Raw genomic sequence first — 20818 nt, 5'->3', positions numbered from 1 at the left:
ACAGGCATCTGTTGAGCTAAAACCAACACCTCAAGCTACACCCCCAAAATGAGTAGACAATGAGTTCCAAATCCTAAAAAACAATATGCTATCAAATCTAATACATTAACTTGGAGGGAAGAATATTTTAGAAACAAATCTATTTTATTTTAAAATTTTCTTTGCTTTATTTACCATGAGGATATTTTTGCTTTCTTTTCTGAGTCCTTATGGTTAGATTGTCACCTGGTTATTATTCATCTCCTGATCTTTTACTTTTCCTAGCATCCTTTATGGTGCTAGTTTAGGTGTGCTGGGGAACAAAGATGATCTTTTATTAACATGAACAGTAGATTGTGCTGGGCCTGGGACCCCCATTTATTCATTCAGGAGTTTCTTTAGAACTCTTGTTGTTTTTTATTTTGGGGTTTTTTTTAAGATTTTTCAAGGTAATGGGGTTAAGTGGCCTGCCCAAGGCCACATGGCTAGGTAATTATTGAGTGTCTGAGGTAGGATTTGAATCCAGGTACTCCTGACTCCAAGTCTGGTGCTCTATTCACTGAGCCACCTAGCCACCCCAGAACCTTTTTTTTTTTTAAATATGCTTTTCTCCTTTCATACAGAGATCTTAGAACTCAGATGTAACTGGTGGTAAAATACAGTTTGATACTTGACATTGAAAAATTCATTCTCTTCCTCCTATCCATAGGCTTTTTTTTTAGTATCAGAAAAATTTTTATCTATTGGTTCAAATCCCTTTGTAATACATTATATGTGTGTGTATATATTTATATTTATATATATAAAAACTATACATATACATACACATATACATATGTATATAAAAGTAAAATATTAAATCTTGAAGGATACTGTTTCTAGCATATGTGGTACATATTTATATATGTATACTCTGTATCCTGAATGTGAATGTTTTTATGTACATATACACACTGGACAAAAGTATCCTTCAAGAGTTAATAGTTTGCTTTTACTGTACTTAATGAGTTGTTAATGAAAAGTGACTTTTCTTTTTAAGAACCTCCTACCCTCTTGAATGAGGCATATCTTTAGGCCAGTGGATACAGTACTGGACTTTGAATCAGGAAGACCTGAAGTCAGAGTTCAAATCTGACTACAGACACTGTATAAGCCTGGAAAAGTCATTTAATTTCTTCCTGTCTCAATTACCTTATCTGTAAAATGGTAATAATTATAGCACCTACCTCCTAGACCTGTGAAAATAAAATAAGATTTGTAAAGCACATTGCACACCTTGAAATCCTATTTAAATGCCAGCTGGTTATTTTTATTATTATTTAAAATCATCTTTTCTTAAATGCAGCTTTCTAGTAAATTTCATTCACTTTGATGATAATGCTTATATGTTTATTATTTGTGATTTTAAATGCCAGCAAATAGATCATTTCCTTCCCCATCCCCATCCCCATCCCCATCCCAAAACTCTCCCAAATCAGTTTACAGACAATAATCAAAGAGAATAATGGTTTTTATTTTATTTTATTCATGGGCTATCAGAGGGAGGGTGTTGGCCATCTGATTTCTCCTCACTGTCAAATTAATCTCAAAACACCTATTGCTCTTTAAAAATTGGCATTAAATTTGGTAATTTCTTTAGTATGAAACCAAAAATTCAGGCCAGTAGATGATGCTCACCTAGCCTTGCTCTTCCTCTTTCTCTCCTATGTTTTCTGTTCTATATCCTCCTTACCATGTAGACAGCTCCTGAAGATTCCTATGTCTCTGCTGAAGCTCTCCTCAATAGGATATCTCATCAAACCTCATTATGTGATGCGCTTGAATATCTAGAACCTGATTTAGCAGAAAAGAATCCCCCAATATTTGCTCAGAAACTTCAGGTTTGTAGCTCAAATGTAACCTGTCAGTGTTCCTTTCTAAAGTTTATCACACCTCAGTAGAGAATGAAATCCCTTACACAGAAACCAAACCAAACTATGATTTCATTGGGTGTACAAAGAGGGACAAGAGGAGGTGGGGATGGCCAAAAGTCGTACAAATAAAAGTTTTTCTTCATATCCAGATATGTAATTCCCCCTCAAGGATATCAAAATGATGTGATTGTTGTGATTATATTCTTAACAAGATAATTCCTTTTAAATCTGGAAATAGAACATAAGGCTTCATTTTTCAGAGGTCATTCAATATCCCTAAAGGCATTTCTAGTAATTTATTCACTGATCAGACTGTATTAAATCACCTTGAGTGAGATATTTATATACACAATAATTTCTCTGACTCCCATTGCAATAATATCTGGAACCAAAATAATTATCTAGCATCTAATTTAAAGTTGGCCATTTGAATTGCTATCCTCTACATAAAGGGACTCTCTTAATAAACAAATTTCAAAAGATTATGAGAGCAGTGTGGAAGATAAGGTTTTAGTAATGGTATTTATTGGGAAACTTTTTATTGAAAATCATCTTTAGGGCATGTAAAAAAGAAACAAAACCTAAAAATTCACAAAAATAGAAAATTTGAGAAAAATCATCTTCATCAGTATAATGACAGTTATTTATTTGAAAAGGCTTTTGTGTAGTTCTTAACTTTTAAAAATTCAGCCTTCTTCTGTCCTGGGCTGCTGAGGTGTTTCTCATGAAATGAACACTGACTCTGTGTGTTATATCTGATTTGTCATCAAAACTCTTTTAAGTGTGGCATCTGTTCTCTGGATGTGAACAGCATTTACATCCTGTCTTAATGCATTTTTCTTCCCACGGTTTACTCATAACATCACCATTTAACAGGAGGAGTTAGAGTTTGCGGTCATGAGGATAGAAGCACTGAAGCTAGCCAGACAGATTGCCCTGGCTTCCTTTGGTTCCCTAGATACTAAGGTACCTGCTCCCTGCCTGGATTGCAATGCTACCTGGGTGTGTCATATGTGCCAGTAACGAAACAGGAGGCTGCTTTCCTAACCATGATGCCCATGTGTGGTACTGGGAACCTCAAAATAGCATGTCCATGCAAGAGGAGGGACCTACTTGTCAAAGATGACCATGAGAAACTGGTCCTGGGAAGTGGCCTAAAAACCTCAGTCCCTGTAGGTTAATCTCAAGAGCATAAATCTTTGACATTAGCCAGATCCCTCTAATATGTCATGAGAATGGTATTCAGCAGTTACATGCCAATATTAATTTAGTGGTGATGAAAAGACATTTTAATCCATGATGTTGTAGAGAGTTTGTTCTTGTATGTGTATTTCTTGTTTGCATTTTGGCACATAATAGACAATGGATTGATTGTATAGTATAGTCATCTGTTGTTGAGAAAGAGGGCTAATTATTTGAATTATAAAGATTTAAAGCTCAAAGTTTGGTTTGCTCAGCCCCTAGACATTTAAAATCTGAGATTAAAGAGACAGAAGTTTCTGTTCTTAGCTGTTCAAGACCTTGATCAAATCACATCATTTCTCTTAATTTCTTTATTGCTTAAAGAATGAAGTTGAATTTGGTTATCTCTGTTGTCCTCTGCAACTTTAAAATTCCATACAGTTTAGTGATTATAATAATGGAGATTTAATCCCTAATAGAGACTCAATCCAATCTTTTAATTTTCCAATTTTTCTTTGTTATTTTTGTCACTGACTTTCATAATTATGATGATCGCAATGATAATGATGCTGACAAAAGTAGTAAAATTATCTTCCATCTATACTTTTCAAAGTACTTTCATATATTCATTATTGTATTCCATCTTCAAAGTGAATTAGGACAGATATTATTACTCCCATTTTACAGACAGGCAAATCAAGATTTGGCTTCTTGCTCAAGAATGCAATACTGGATCCTAAATCTCCTGACTCCTAATAGTGCTCTTTCCATCCTGATTCATACTATTCTCTTTCTAATGGTGCAGTTCTTTATTTTACCCAGCTTCTTGGGTCATGCCAGTAGAGGGTACTCATGTGTTGCTTGATTATCATGTCAGAGTTCAAACAGTGCCCATGGGTATGTGGGGTGAATGGTTCTTAAAATGGTTCTCATCTTGGAGAAATATTCCAACTTAAAGAGAATGTTTATGATTTCTAGTGTTTGGATGGGATAAAATTGGACTCAGGGCAAAAAATAAAATGATAATTACTGACTATGTTTTCTTGTTCCATTTATTACCAAAACAAAAATTGCTAGTTTGACCTCAAATTCTTCCTTCTTGATTTAATTTCTTTTGGAATAGGAGACTCCAAAATTAACAAAAGCAGTGGAAAATTCCTTCAGATAGGTTTCATTTGCTGCTATGATGAATATATTGGCTCTGAAAGAAGTTGTTTCACTTAAAAGCATTTATATAACCATTTCTCTGAATTGTTATTGATTCCTACTTGTTAACAATATTGATGGGGCTAGGTAACTCTGAACTCTTTGGAACTATAGATCATATTCAAGTCATGATTTGTTAGGTGAAAATTGCTGAGAATTTGAAGTTCTTTTTTTAAATTAAAGATTTTATTTCTCTTGAGTTTTACAATTTTTCCCCTAATCTTACTCCCCCCCCCCCACAGAAGGCAATTTCCCAGTCTTTACATTGTTTCCATGGTATACCTTGATCCAAATTGAGTGTAATGAGAGAGAAATCATATCCTTAAGGAAGAAACATAAAGTATGAGAGATAGCAAAATCAGACTAAGATATCAGGTTTTTTCCTAAATTTAAGGTAATAGTCCTTGGTCTTTGTTCAAACTTCACAGTTGTTTCTCTGGATACAGATGGTATTCTCCATTGCAGACAGCCCTAAATTGTCCCTGATTGTTGCACTGATGGAATGAGGGAGTTCATCAAGATTGATCATCGCCCCCATGTTGCTGTTAGGGTGTACAGTGTTTTTCTGGTTCTGCTCATCTCACTCAGCATCAGTTCATGCAAATCCCTCCAGGCTTCCCTGAATTCCCATCCCTCCTGGTTTCTAATAGAACAATAGTGTTCCATGACATGCATATACCACAGTTTGCTAAGCCATTCCCCAATTGAAGGACATTTACTTGATTTCCAATTCTTTGCTATTACAAACAGGGCTGCTATGAATATTTTTGTACAAGTGATGTTTTTACCCTTTTTTATCATCACTTCAGGGTATAGACCCAGTAATGGTATTGCTGGATCAAATGGTATGCACATTTTTGTTGCCCTTTGGGTGTAGGAGAATTTGAAGTTCTTTTGAATTTATAAATTCAAAAAATAATCAGATTAAAGAAAAAAATTTGGAACCACTCAATGGGCTATAACCCAGGGAGTTATTTCTCCAGTACTACAAAGATATAGTATCTTATAGACTCAAACAAGAGTGGATGAAGAATAATTCTGGACCCTATTTCTATTTTTAACTTTTTTTTGCAACAATCCATGATTTTGAAGACAAAGCATCCTTTAACTACTAAACTGAAGTAACCCAAGAGTATCTCAATTAATATAAACTCAAGATTCCATTGAGTGGATCTGTGATTTTCTCTATGTAGTATATGTGGAGAATTCCTGTTTATGTTTTGGAAATGCTTTGAGAAATAAACATCAGCTGCTTATACTATTTGCTCATTTTCTTACAAATATATTTTAGCTGTAGGTTGACAGAATATATTTTCTGCCAGTTCAATGTTTAACACTAAAATGGGACTAAAATGTCATGTATATGACAACCATGAAATATGATATGGTGTGAATTGCACATGGTTTTGTAGAGTAGACCCAATTTGTATTCCACATTAGATTGACACAGATTACGCTAAAGGAGCATAGTTGGTGCTTTAGGAAACAAGCAGATTTATCTTTCATCAAAGAGGAAGCATTCCATCAGGAAGCATCAATACAAGTCTGAATCCCTGGTTGAAATTTTATCCTTAAACCTATGAACATCTGCTTTGATTGAATTCAGTTTTTTAAAAAGGGTAGATTTCATTAATTTGCCCCCCTTTGATCACATTTGAAACTGAATTTTTCATTTTTCATTTTTTTTTGCTTTCTATTCAGACAGAATCCTAATGTATTTTCTGTGCAATTCTTCATGAGATACTAGCAATAAGGGAGATAAATTTCAGATAAGTATTTAACTGATTCTGGTAAGAAAGCAACCAGCTTTCTGGAACAGGAAATCTCAATTAAAATGATCTAATTATGCATCTCACCAGATAATTGTTTGAATAGATTGTTTCTGGAATAGACCTGATAAAAAGTATATTATTAGGAGAAATATTTTATTTTCCATGAAGGTCACTTATTCCTCCTCTTAAGATTCTTCTCTTGATGACAGAAATGTGCAAATTTCAAACCATGAAAAGGGCTAGATACTAACCCTTAATCAACTCTTTAATATTTACAAAGTACCTCCAAAGTACAACTATGATTCAAACTTAAAAATAATTTGGAATGGAATGGGGGCAGGGAGGACAGCTAATTTTTGGTTCTCTTACTAATTTTAGAACAAATTAATGAAAAAGTAATCTATAATATAAAAATGGGCATTTTTAGCCTAAACAAATAGAACAAGGAACATTGGAGTCAATCACTGGTCTTTTGGATCAGATACAATGGCATCATCATATGGTCTATACTAGTATAATTCTTGGTATAATGCAGTGATTTCCTACATCTGGCAATTTCAGAGAATTTTGGTCAAACCTATCTCTTTTTGAACCACTAAGTTTTATTAACTCTCCACTTATCATGGATAAGTTGGGCAAGTATTTTCCAATTTCTTTCTAAATAGGCAAGACCATTTGATGCTTGTACTGAAAGACTTCCCCACTAAAAATGAAAAAGATTGAAAATATTCCAAAGAAATATTTTTATGCCTTGCCTAGAAGGTGCATTTTCAAAGCTGCAGTTTTGTGGATGCTTTGTACATTTGTATAGTCAGTACAGTGCTTCAATAATTACTCATAATGTATTTGTGTGAAAACTTGTTATATAATGAAAAATTCAATTTACCATTTAAATTTATTGTCTACGTGATACCAATAAATAAATTTGATTGGATCTTTGGTCAAGTCCATGAAAATAATTTTATATTTTTTTAATGTATATAAGCATTCCAATGTGAACTTCCAACTCTGTTTTCTATTTTCATTTTTCTGAGAATATTTTTTTAAAAAGGCAGAAAAAGAGAGGGAGTATGAGTTCATGGGTAGAGGGCCAGATTGCAGGAGGAACTGGACTGTAAATGAGGACATTTGACTGGATCACCTCTAAATCTCTTCCATCTTTAACTAATTGTATGACTGACATGTTTGAACTGTATGATCCTGGATAAGTCACTAAATTTCTTAGTGTCAGGCAACTTTTTAGTATAGCTAAATTGCCTATTAACAAAAATGGAGAGAGGTTTCAGTCTAGAATTTCACTGTAGTGATGAAATCACAGTTTCTGGCTTCCCTCCCTCCCCACTTCCAAAAAAAGCACATTAAAGAAAATGAAGCTTTCTGTTTTTAGTGAAAGGTCTTTTGAACCTGTGCTAAGCCTACCTGGAAGACTTCATCAGTCTTTCAAAACCAGCAGCCTAGCTTTATAATAACAGAGTTTCCATTATTTATTATTTTTATGAAAATCATTCAGCTAATTGAAGCTCCCAGGTGCAATTAGAGAACATTTGTCTTGTCAAATAATTGGCCATCGGGAGATGGCCAGGAGACCTGCTCATTCAAGCAGCTGAGTAGTTGTGTAGAAACAAGTGATGCCAATTGATTTTGGCTAGGTTGGCAGTCACAACATTGTGTGATTCATAAATTTTTAGTTGTTTGAAGAAAGGCTTGTTTATCAAGGTATCATGCTTCTTTGTCCTGGTTTGTGGGCCTGTTGGCTTTTTTTGTTCATCTGAAAGGGCAATTTCGGGATTGTGTTTGAATGAACAAAAACCTAATCTAAATCTGATCTGAAAACATAAATGAGAGGCAAAGCTGTAAACTTAAGTGAAAGAGAATTCCTTGGGGGTCAGGGAGACTCAGAGAGCACCAACTGCATTTCATTAACAAACAAATGCACATTCACTCATTCAAATTGGTTGTGAGATCATTTCTCCTTTTACAGAAAACACCAGGTGGCTACATGAAAGGTGATAGTGAATCACTGTATCCGGCAGGGTTGGTTTTCATTTGTTTAGAGAGTTCATCAGTGACTGTTGTTGGCTTCAGATTAATACTTTGAAAGGTATCTTAAATTCAATTAATTTGAGATTGAGAGAGGTTTTCAATCAAATTTGACATGTTTAATAATTGTAGTTCTGTAACCATTAGCAGATTTCTTTTCTTTCCCTCCAACTCAAACATACAAAATTCTATCATCTTAATCTCTTTCTTGGATGCCCTGATCAATTAGCAAATGTAGACAATTTTTTTTGTTAGTAAAAAGGGAAAGAGCACTTGCTTTGTAGTCAGAGGAATGGGTTCAAATCCTACCACCAATACTTATTATTTCCTGGTGTGATCTTAGGTAACTTGCTTTACCTCCCTGTGCCTCAATTTCCTCATCTGGAAAATGAGAGGGTTGGTTGAGGTGACCTCTGAGATTCCTACTGGTTCTAGACCCATGAACCTAATAGGCCTAATGAAGAAGTTATTTGCTTATGAATTTGTATAATTCATTCACGTGTTCAGCTTCCATCTGTGTCTTACAAATTTTCTGACAAATAAGATTTTTTATACTCATTAAACTGAAAAATTATTTTAAGAAAAATGGAGTTTACCTCTACATGTATAACATTTGAACCCCTGTCATTTTCCCCTGGTAATTTAGTGATGCTCTCTTCAGTGAGCTATCAATGAGTTCTTAGTACACCTTAATATTTTGCAAACTAGTGTTTTAGATATTATATCTGTATGCTATCTAGAATGTCAAATTCATCTCTATAATCCCAAGATCTGAAGTCTCAGGTTGCCCCTGCCTAAATAAAGAAAATGTTGCTTTAGGCAACATCTCCATGTTAAATCTTTTCACAGCTGAGTATTCCTGGTCAAATCATAAAGAGTAAAACCAAACCAATAGAAGCCCATCTCTAATCCAAATTCAAGCACTTTATTTCCTTTGCATGAGTATTACTAACTAAATATAACAAATTGCTTCAACACCTCCAGTCCTATCCATTAAACTTTTATTTCAATTTTGTTATTCTTACTATAAGAAGTAAAATTTTCTTCAGTTTAATGAGAGTAAGCTTGACAATCTGTATTTGCATCAAAATAATTTAGCCAATGCTAAGGTCTCTTGTTGAATTTTTTTAACTCAAAACAAGAAATTATCCTTTAGTGTCTCCAGATGCTACATTCCCTATTTGTTCATAGAACTATTTATCAATAATTCTTAAATTATGACGATTGTTTTTTAAATGATATCATTTTTCTCAATTTATCCATATTCTGATAATACAGTATCATTTCAGAAGTTTTTTAATTTGTTAATTAATAGCTAATTATTTTAATTTGTAAAATGTCTTTCCAAAGAAGTAGGACAGAGCTTTTTATTCTTATGTATTTCTTTGTTAAGTGAGGTCCTGTGACTACTCTAATATTATGTGTTAGTTCTTGAGTCACAGTGGATATTTTCTGCTTTAGAATGAATAACAGCACCTAAAAGTTAATGAATGGGACTGAGATCATGGTTGATTTATCCTTTTCTTTGCAGTGAAAAATCATATATCTTTTTACTCCCATAATTCACTCTACTAGTCCCTGGTTCCAATAATGAGTTTGCATATAGCATCATGCTTTCACAAATGCTAAACACTGTCATAAGAGTATGAAGGGGGACCCCACAAGACAGAGGTGTCATTAACATTCAAAGATCACCAACTTGGTTTCACAAGACTTCATATTGAAAACATCTCCAGTCAACTTGATCCATCTGGTCTGAAGAAAACTAGCAAACAAGCACACCAACAAAACAAAACCCAATCCTGGTTGTTTAGATGTGTAAAAAAGTAGTTACTCTAATTGATTGAGTTTTTCACTTTCCAATTCCTGAATGTCATGTAAATTCATCTATAATGAAAACATTGCCTCAACCTTTTAATGCAAAGGGAAAATTTGTCCTTTTTAAGGTCAAACTGATAGAATATAGTATCTTTTAGAAAGCTCTTCTGATGGAAAGTTATTCCAATGGGAAATACTTCATTGGTAACACACAGTCTAGAAGCTGAGCCTTATAGGGGCACACATAGTACTGAAACAAAGGCAGTCTCACAAAGGTGATCCATTACACATCCATTATAAACTAAAAAAAAACCCAGAATGAAATTCAACATTTGCTTCCCTCTCCTTTTTTCCATCCTGTGTATGCTAAAGCAGTAGGGTCCTGTTAGATAATGACTCTGTTCATACTTGTTCTGCTTAAATGTTTTTGATTCCTGATAAATGGGTATGATAAACAGGCTTTCATATACTCTATTTAAAGGTAAACTGTACTCCCATCTAACTTCATTGTTTCCTGCACAGGTGCACAATGATAGACTTTTTCATGGATTGTGTCACACAGTTTTCCCATCCATTATCATGACTTCACATTTTCTCATAGTTTTTTTTTTGTGTGTGTGTGTGTTCATTTACCAAAAAAAAAATCCACAAAAAAACTCACCATTCCCCCACAACACATGCACACACATACACACAATTGACCCATTCATGAACCTGATGTGATCTTCTTTGTCTCATGATTAATGTTTACTTTTTTTTAATTAACTAAAATTCCACAGAGAGAGGCTGCTCTCCCAGCAGATGTTCCCATCTCTAAAACTGCCTTGTACTCTCGCCTTGGGACGTCTGAATCAGAAAAACCTCCAGCCCTTCTTTATCAACAGTCGGATTTAGATGCTTCACTCCGAATCGCTAGAGAGGAGGTATTTCCAGTGTGGGATTTGGAGAAGGGGCCCCTTTGATTGCCCATCAGAAGCCTCATTAAAAGTCTAACTATCACAATATATAAACAGAATGACTATACCAAGGCAAGCTCATCTCTGACAATTTAAGTTCTTACTTGGGACTTCATAGGTAGACAGAGGGATGGTTGAGGAAACTTGAGTTTTGTTGGTGTTAGATTTAGCCACCATGAAATGTGTCTATGGAATTTAATTGAATTTGTGACCAAAAATATCCTTAATCTTGCTCCTCTATGATCAGGGATTACTCAAGGATATAAACTAGTTATTCTGTCTCACCAAGGTTCATTAATCAAAAGTGCAGCTTGGGAGTAGACTATTCCTATCTAGAGATGCTTGAATGGGTATTTTTTTTTGTTTCTCGTGTATCTTGTTCTATGAAAATTACTTACTTAATATTTCCTCTTTCTATACTAGATTATCACCAAGGAAAGAGAGGTCTCAGAATGGAAAGACAAGTATGAAGAAAGTAGACGGGAAGTGATGGAAATGAGGTCAGTGATTAAGTCTGAGAGCCAGAATTGAAAGATATATCTTCCTGTTGCCCTGAAAATTCTAGTGGTATGAGTAACCATGTGAGGCAGCTTGGAGTAGTGGATAGAGGGCTGGCCTTGGAATCAGGAAGACCTGAATTCAAATCCTGCCTCTGATACATGCTAGCTGTGTGACAATGGGCAAGCACTTAACTTCTCAGTGCCCCAGACAATTCTCTTAAGACTATAAGTTACAGACAAGTTGTTCATCTGTGTCAGTGGAAGGAGTTTCCACACTGGAAGTTTTCCACACTGATGAAATCACAGAGCTGGACCCCCTCCAAAAAAAAGTGAGTAATCATTATAGAGTATGTGTCATGACTGGTTTCTTCTCTTTTTTTTCTTTTCTTTCTACCAAGAACATTATATAATTTATTTTAAGAAAATCTTATGTGCAAAATTCATTGTCTTTTCCTTTGGAATTACAATTTGTATGTTTGTTTTGTCCAGACCTGTGATTTATCAGTATAGGGAGCCCTGCCATGAGAAAACTCCCTCCGTTAATGCAGACCATAACTGTTTTGTAATTTATAGTCATGAGGACTCAGCAGAGGCAATGAGAGGGTTGCATAGTCAGTATATGTCAGAGATGGGAGTTGAATCTGGGTCTTTCTGATTTTGGGGTCCTTTCTCTATTTAATACTCTTCATGGCTTCTGTTCCTGGTATATATATATATATATATATATAATATATATATATATATATAATATATATATATATATTATATATATATATATGGAATCTGTTCACATTAATGTTTTTCAAAGCAAAACTGCTGAATAGAGCTCAGTTTAAACCTATTCTCCCCCCCCCAACATCACATTACTTATTACTATTTAAATGAAGAAACAAAATAGCTAGACAATGATATCGATTACATTTTCTTTCCCTTATGTGCATTAGGTAGCAAAAATATCTCTTTCTCTCTCCTATTGATGAATTCCATCTTCTGAGTGTCTCTTTCTGGCCAGATCTGAAACTATAAATGCTGTCTGTTTTTAAAATACAGTCTGACCTTTTATGATTTAACTATACTCCTCCCTTGTGAATTTTGAGGGTGGTCACAGGAATTTGAAAAAGCATTTATGAAGGGCTGCTGTTAGAAGTCCCAATGACCCATTTGTGCTTGTCAGAGGTATTGACACTGTACAGGCTAATGATTTCTGGTCAAGTCGAGGGAAGACAGCAACCTATTATTTATGTTTGGACACTTCCCCCATTCCCACCCTCTCAACTCCCAAATGAAGACTATTTTAAAAAGCTAGTGCTGCCTTTTAGACTTGCTTGGACTAACCCCTTGTCTCTGTGATCCTTAGGAATATTGATATTTAGTCTTTCCTTTTCTTCCTTAACAGTTTGCTTGCAATGAACTTTTTTCAAAACATGCTAATTTTTTAAAAAAATAATTTTTATGATAATTTTTTAAAGAAAACTTTATGAGTCTGAAGAAGTCCAAGTCAAAGAAAACTGGTAAATCCCAAGAATGCCCAGGGGTTATTTTGTAGCATGGACTGAGCCCAGTAAGTAGTTTATTCTTCATAGCATAGAAAATTTCATCTCATTGATGTAGCAAAGCTTAGACCAGGAATGAATAAGTTGCCCCTGAGTATTTTGTAATCTCTTTATATTACCTTTTTCCAAGACCAGCAAAGGCTTTGAAGGACAGCTGTTACAATAAATGGTAGTAGCATGAGATTAACTAGAAAGAAATGTCTTTTTGCTCTTCTTAGATAACACTACAAAATATGTCCGTTAGATTGGTAACCCAAAATATAATGGAACAACTTTCTAATAATGGATATTGAATAAATGGGAAATGTGACTATTAGAAAAACAGTGAAAGAAGATTGGTTATGCAATTAGAAGATCTGGGCTAAATAATGAACTATGTGACCTTAGGCAAATCACATTGAGCCTTGAAATTTTTTGTTTGTTTTTTTGTTATTTGTTTAAGTTAAATGGAGGTAATTCAACTTGTACAATCTATTCTAGGATTGTAATGAGAAGCATATTATAATATAATTGAATGTATATTGTAACTATAATGCAAATAATTATTTTGACTTATAATGATGATGATTCTTTTTCTTACAGGAATAAGAAAATTTAGTTTAAGTCTATTATTCGGAAGTAACCTAACAATAAACTTGAAATTGTTACATGAACAGCATCAGTAAAAGGGGAAAACACAGGGAGTAACTGGGGAAATGCAAGTAATTTATCTTGCTTATAATAGATAGACTGTGAGTAAACAGAAATGGGAGTTAAGTTTGAGGAGCTAGAACAGGGCCAGTGCATGGAGGAAATCATATGTCAAGCAAGAGTTTGAACTCCTTTGAAGGTAATATGGAGCCATTGAAATTGTCTGGAATGAATGGATGAAATGAATGTTTAGCGTTGTGTTTTTATGAAGTTTATACCTATTGTTAGTGTGTAAGAGGCAACCAGAGAAGTGTAAACACCACTTTAATTAGTGAGAGTTTGATAAAGTTATTTCCTCTTTAGAGACATTAGCCCAAGTCTTAGTCATAAATATGCATTTTCTATGCTATCACTGCCTAAGTCTTCTTGGCCTCATGAAATAAATTATTTGTCATGAAGGATCAGGACACCTGGCAAACATTTGTACTGATTTAATTTCTCTTACAGGAAAATAGTGGCAGAGTATGAAAAGACCATCGCTCAAATGATAGGTAGGTGCTAACTTTCTGATGGCTATTTTCCCTATATACTGATTTTATAAAGACTTGTGGGGAAATATGTCTGAAGACAATGTCAGACATTGAGCTCCAAACTCCATTAAAAGAACTAAGGACATAATAAGGCATCATAAGATTCTTACATGCTGGTTTCTATCCCATCAAATAACCCCCATAGAAAATATGCCGTGGTCAAAGAAATAACTGATTAGAAAATCCACTTGGATATGGAAACATCATTGAAGTGGCCACCAACATAATCCATAGTGTAGAATTTCAAACTTAATTGTTTTCTTGAAATAATGATATTATCTTTATGATTACTGTTTAACCCAGTAAACTATCTGATTAGGAATAGATTTGGGTCAGTATTCTATGATCTGTGCACCCTATTTGTTTATAGGAAAGAACAAATTCAAGTTACAGCAGATCACATTCATTCCAGGAGACCTTTAAAGGAAAATGAGACATAAGGGACTTCCAAACCAGATCTATTTTATTCTAGTTCTTTTGGACCCAAGGAAAAGACCCAATTCCCACTTTCAAAGTTTAGTCTCAATCCTTCAACTTAAAGCTTAGCTTCATTCAGGTAGTGTTCTCAAGAAGCATGGCATCATCTCTTTACCAAATAAAGCTAATATCTAGATGAACTGGAATGCAGGCTAACTGAAATCAAGACAGGAAAAGGTATTTCATTTAATTTCCTCTTATTGAAAATCTTTCTACTATGATTTATGTCCTCTTCCTTCCTTAGCAAATATAGTATCATAAACATGACTTTCCTTTGGTGATTAAAAATTTTGCAGGTCATCCAATCACTATTTTTAATGTCAATTATTACTATACAGTATTGTACTTATAACAGGTTAGGTATATTCAGCATTAATCACAAAGAGATACCTTTTGACCTGAATCTGTGACAATAAGTATTTTCTTATTATTGATCTCTTCCTCTAAAGGGAGGTGAGTGTGGTCTATTGAAAGTTTTGTTACTGCATTCTAGTTAATGGAGGTTTTATGATGTGATGACATGATAAAAAGTTGTCTTTGGTGGAAAAACTTTCTGAATAATAATTGCAGAAATCTCAACTGACTCAAAATCATTATAATCATAGATTTGGCATCACAAAAGAAGGCATCAATTTCACTTTTTCTATTCTGATAAGCTGAAGTGGTCTTAAAACAGAAGATCCATTCCCCTCAATGACTTGGAGAGGGGAAAATAGCCAAATGTGTCTTGTGCTCAGTATTTTCTCTGTGTGTTATCTAACAGTATGTAATTTATTATTTATTGGTTTTTATTAGTGCAACAATTTATGATATAAATATATGGAGCTTCATCTTTTCTTGAGTTAAATGTTATTGAAAGTCATGATGTTGAAAGTCCATGTCATGATGTTGAAGACCTATGTCCTCTATTATCTTGTGTTTGGCAAGTTATTAAGACCCAAAAGTTATTCTTTAAAAAAACAACCTTCTGATGTCAGAACATCAGTAAGACCATTAGCATTTGTCTATTTTCACATCTGATGAATAGCTTCTTAGTATTACTCTTGATGTGGATTTGTAGACAAATATTGAAATAAAGAAAGGGGAAGTTTCTGCTTGTGAGGTATCTTTTATTTCTGTCCAAAGGCACCTTTTCTTTCTACCCCTGTTTTTTTAAATAAATTTCCTTGCTTACTTCTTCAATCCTTACACACAGACAAATAGACACACATACTACCATAAACAGAGAAAAAAAATCAAACAATAAAAAAGAGAATGAGAGAAGCATTCTGGTTGACATAGAAGATATTTCTCATTCAGTTGCTTTTTTTGCAACATAATCCCCCAAGATGGTTTATCCAGCCAATGACTTTCTCTTTCTTTCTCCATTCAGTCTCATGAAATAAGGACATATCTGGGTATAAAAGGCTGAATTATAATTAAGTTTCTCTGAAGAATCAGAATACTTTCTTTCATAATATTTTTATCCTACACTGACACCAAAGTTTATAAATATATCCCCTGAAGATCTGTTCTACCTAGCAACATGGTGACATCACTTAGATCACTATGATCCTTTGTAGACAATTTCATGAATTTCTCCCAGTGTCTGGTGCTCTGATATCTTTCCAACTCCTAGTCCAATTTTCTTTAAATTCCTGGTTGCCTTTTGGAAGTATCACTGCTTTTGAAAAGAAAATTTCACTATGTATCCCTCCACCCTCCATTCTTGAATTATCATTCATGCATACTCATCTATTTTTTTCACTTTTCATAACTTTTTTAAACAACATGGCATGTTTAGTCATCATCAGACCATCCATCATGCTGGTAATTGATTAAAGGCTACCCTTGCATTATTTAAAAGTTCCTTTTGGAACAATGGTGTGCTACTAATATAGTTGAAAATTGAAAAAGCCAGGACTAAGCCCTTAGACTTGATTGCAAGTTTGTTTCTAGGGATCTCTCAGCCACTGCATGGGATTCTATAAAGAAGAAAAAACATTTCTCTTCAGTAGATTTCATGCCTCTATTTCTGCTTTGCTACATCTCTGTCACTTCTATACTTTAGGCATCCTGCATGACTAACAGATGATGCTGAAGGGAAGCTAGGAGTCAGAAAGAGCTTTATCCAGACAGGGCTCAGGACCATAGTGAATCCTCTTCAAAATAGAACCAACTTCTTTTAGCAGAAGGAGCACTTTGTGACTGTGACTAGTGCTTGTGTCTCTCTTTCCCAAATCCTTCACATTCCCCCAAACTGCATGTTATCACCGAATTCTCATGCACCCTCATTTCAGTTTATCATGATTTCCACTGGATTTTCTTTAAGTATTAACACTTCTTGAGCCTAAATATTAACAATTCAGGATTAAAAAAATACTTCTGTGCTTTCTGCATTACAGGTTGTTTTGCTGTTTTTTTCTGCTTTCCTAACAATTTCCCTGATTATCTGTTTTGCTTTCGTTTTTGTTGCTTCTTGCTATTTGCTTGCAAAACAAAAAAAAAAGGCAAGCCTGGTAAGTAAAGCTTCTCACCCACTTTTGAGCCTTGCATTATGCATCTCTTAATCTTGTCTGGCTGTCTTTGTTTTTATTTTGTGTACTTGCTCCATTCTCTGAAATTTTTTGTATACATTTAACTCCATTACCAGAGCTAAAGTATACTTTTTTGTAATTTTTTTAAATCAGTATTTAATCCCATCACTGGAATTCTAGTATAGTTAAAGATAAAACAAATGGGAGGCATATTTTTCCTGTCTCTTCTAGAGACCTTCTCTGACCCAAGCACTGATTTCCTGATTGTAATCACAAATGTGTTTGTGAATAATCGCAACTCTCAGCATCATAGGGGCAAAATATTCTGTTTAAGAAATGAGGTTCAAGAAATATTAGGAAAAGATTGTAAAGTTATGTAAATTCAAGGAGTTTTAAAATTTTTTGGATCAATTTTAAAGCAGAATTAAATTGTTTTAAAAAAAGCCCAAATGAACTCATAAATGTATACACTGTGTATGTTCTGGAGTCTAGGGAGGAAAATGGGATGCTGACTTGGAGGAAAAAGCAATTTGACCTTTGCAGCAATGCCAAATACCCCTTTTGTTACAATATGGGGTATGTATTCTATGGAATTATGATACGACAGTTGTGGCAAAGTCCTTCTAGCATTTCTGGTAATGAATTTTTTCCTCAGACTTGTAACATTTAAGAATTAGAAAAGGACTTAGAGAAAATGTAGTTCAACTGCTTCAAAGAGATGAGGAAACTGCAATCCATTGTGATAAAGTGACTTATCTAGGAGTCATACATCTGGAACACCACAGAACTAGAGGAAGAAGTCAGGTCCCCTGGCTCTTGGCCCATTCATCTTTCCACTAAAAAACACTGTCTTCACTTCCTAAATAGAGCAAAATTGTGCTGAATTCCAAGATTCAACCATGCTCCAGTTAGCTCCTGAATCTAGAAAAATGAACTCTACCAAGTAGGAAAACTGAATGTCTAAAAATCTGGGAATTTAAGGCATCCGCAAATGTCTTTCTAATTTGTATCAAGAAAAAGAGATATCTTGGCATCGGTTATAACCTTTGAGTCTAGTTTAAAACAGAACTATCACCCCTAAAATGAGCCCACTCTGGCCACAACCAAGAGACTTTGGAAATAATGTCTCCATTTTCTCAGTGGAGGTCCTAGGGAACAGTTACATATATTACTGATTCTTTTCTTGTGTCACCCTGTCAGAGTAAAAGTTAAAACTGAGAAGTAAAAATTCTATGAAAAAAAATAACATAACCAAGTGGAAAGGTCACTGCAGAATTTAAATTTAAGACTTATAAAGTGATATGAACTTATAGGGCTTTACGCCTGATGAATAGATAGATAGGTTTAATTTCCTGAACAGACTCTCAGCTAAAAAATAATCTCAGGTAGAAATGGTTGAAAGAAACATTAATAGGGCAAAAACTTGTTGGCAAGGAAGGACCAGGGACAGCTGAACTTAACCAAGATGATCTTTCTGTCTTCCTTCTTGTCTCTCACTGCTGGATCAAGTCAATCTCATTTTTAGAGCATTATACTAAGAAAACCTTAGTTTGACATAAATAGCCCAATTTTACATATAGTTGACACATCCACTATCCAAAAGTAAGCTTCTTGGTTACTTTAGGAGATATTAATTAGTATCTTAAGGGTAAGACAGTTATGCTGGAAGAAGTACGCAATTCCCCCCCCACACACACTTATTTCCTTTTCATTTAGGTGATGATAGAACTACCTATCTACTACTGCCATGATGGGACTTTAATACAAGGTTTGGGTTTCTAACACAGAATATAATAAAGCTTTCATTGAATCAAAGCCTTTAGAAGTCATCTCCTTTACAGTAACCCCAACAACTGGCCATATCTAGTCTATACTTGAAGATGTCTAGTCAAGGGGTATCTAGATCTGCCCTTTTCTAGCTGTGTGTCCCCTAGATAAGTCACTTTATCACTATGGATCACGTTTTCCTCATCTCTGAGGTAATTGGACTAGAGTTGCCTCCTGAGAAAACCCATTCCATTTTTTTATAACTTTAGTGATTAGGAAGTCTTTCTTCAATATGAGTCTAATGCTGCTTCTCTGCAACTAATTCTAAGCCTCTGGGACTAAGCAAAATAAGTCTAGTCCATCTTCCAATTGATAGCTACTATGTTCTTCCTAAATCTTCTTTTCTTTAAACTCAGTATCCCACTTCTTTCAGCTAATCTTTTACGATTACGGTCAGCATTCTATTTCTCTGTTCGGGCGACTCTCTTTCATGCCAGTGTATTAGTGTTATAAAATGTTGCCTTGACAGTATAACCAGGACTGAGGAAAAAGCAGGACCATTTCTTCTCATATTCTTGAGACTTTGTCTCTCTTAATAGAGCCTAAGATCACTTTAGTACTTTGGCTGCAACAACACGTTATTGACTTTCATTGAGTTGTGGTCTACTAAATTCCCCAAGCTTTTTCAAATAAGATACTATTTAGCCATATTTCCCCTGTTTTCCTATCTTAAAAGATCAAATGCCTCTGCCCTTTATCCAGATAAACCACTCTACCTGTGCCCTTAATCCCAACTATCCATTCCTCCTATGTCCTTTCCCTTCTGTTTCTTTCCGTCCATCCCTATTTTGCTCTTCCCCCTCTCAGTTATTTTTACTCTTTCTTATTTACAGATTTTCCCTTTCCATTAGTTCTTTCCTATCTGCCTACAAACATAATCATACATCTTCAAACCTATAAAAACCTTCCCCCAGCCATTCTACTTTCATAATACTACCAACCTATCTATCTTTCTTACCTTTTTACCATACAATTTCTTTAAAAAAAAAAAAAAAAAGGCAATCCACATCCCCAAACTCAGCTTCTTTCTTTCTCAACCCCTTGCTCTTTGGTTTTTATCTACACTATCCATGACACTCCTAATGGTCATCAGTAACTTCCTAATTAAATCTAGAAGAATTATCTCAGTTCTCCTTTTCCCAGAGTTCTCCATATCTTTGGGGACCAAATCTCCTATTTTTGAATACAGTCTTTCACACTCAGTCTCAGATTCCGAGACACTTCCTTCTAACCTCTCCTTTATATCCCCTTTGTTTTGTTTTGAAGTCTTTATTTGAGGGGCAGCTAGGTGGCACAATGGATGGAGCACTGGCTCTGGAGTCTGAAGGACCTGAGTTCAAATCCTACCTCAGACAATGAATAATTACTTAGTTGTTTGACCTGGGGCAAGTCACTTAACCCCATTGCCTTGCAAAAAAAAATCTTTATTCTTTACCCAGCTCCTCAACTGACCACTTACAAGACTGTTCATAGCTATCTTTTCTTTTCCCTCTAAAATTCATTCATTCCAATGACATCAGTTATCATTTCTACCCAAAAGATTTCCAAAGTCATATTTCAAGTCCCAACCTTTCTCCCAAATCCACATAATTGAATCAAGATTTTTACACACACATTTAACTTGTTTCAGCCAATATTATCTTTTCCCTCCCTCTATCAAAAATTGATCCCTATACCAATATACCTGTATTAGATAATAGTGATGTCATTTAATTAGTCTCCTTTCTTTGAAATCTTCATGTTAATTTTGTCTTTTCCTTCTATGTCCAACAAATTATCTATTTTTGTCAGTTCTACATATTGAGTTCCAAGAATAATAAATTTTGAGAACTGAAATGGGTCTCATCAGCCATATGATC

At 34.6% G+C, this 20818-nt stretch overlaps 1 protein-coding gene across 16 annotated transcripts in view; it reads left to right on the top strand.

Annotated features, from left to right (window-relative positions):
- TACC2 (transforming acidic coiled-coil containing protein 2) overlaps positions 1–20818 on the top strand; it is a 295485-nt gene that overhangs the window by 261532 nt on the left and 13135 nt on the right. For 10 of the 16 annotated variants that reach the window (XM_074233463.1, XM_074233458.1, XM_074233462.1 and 7 more), the window contains 5 exons: positions 1719–1859; positions 2769–2858; positions 10690–10833; positions 11290–11366; positions 14057–14100. In XM_074233463.1, the coding sequence (XP_074089564.1) occupies positions 1719–1859; positions 2769–2858; positions 10690–10833; positions 11290–11366; positions 14057–14100 (496 nt within the window). The remainder of the gene's footprint in view (positions 1–1718; positions 1860–2768; positions 2859–10689; positions 10834–11289; positions 11367–14056; positions 14101–20818) is intronic. The other 6 variants (XM_074233467.1, XM_074233464.1, XM_074233471.1 and 3 more) reach the window with 2 other exon arrangements.

Source organism: Macrotis lagotis, chromosome 4 (assembly GCF_037893015.1).
Source record: "Macrotis lagotis isolate mMagLag1 chromosome 4, bilby.v1.9.chrom.fasta, whole genome shotgun sequence".
Taxonomy (NCBI): Eukaryota; Metazoa; Chordata; class Mammalia; order Peramelemorphia; family Peramelidae; genus Macrotis; species Macrotis lagotis.
The sequence above is the reverse complement of the archived record's forward strand: the minus strand, read 5'-3'. Positions and strand labels throughout refer to the sequence as shown.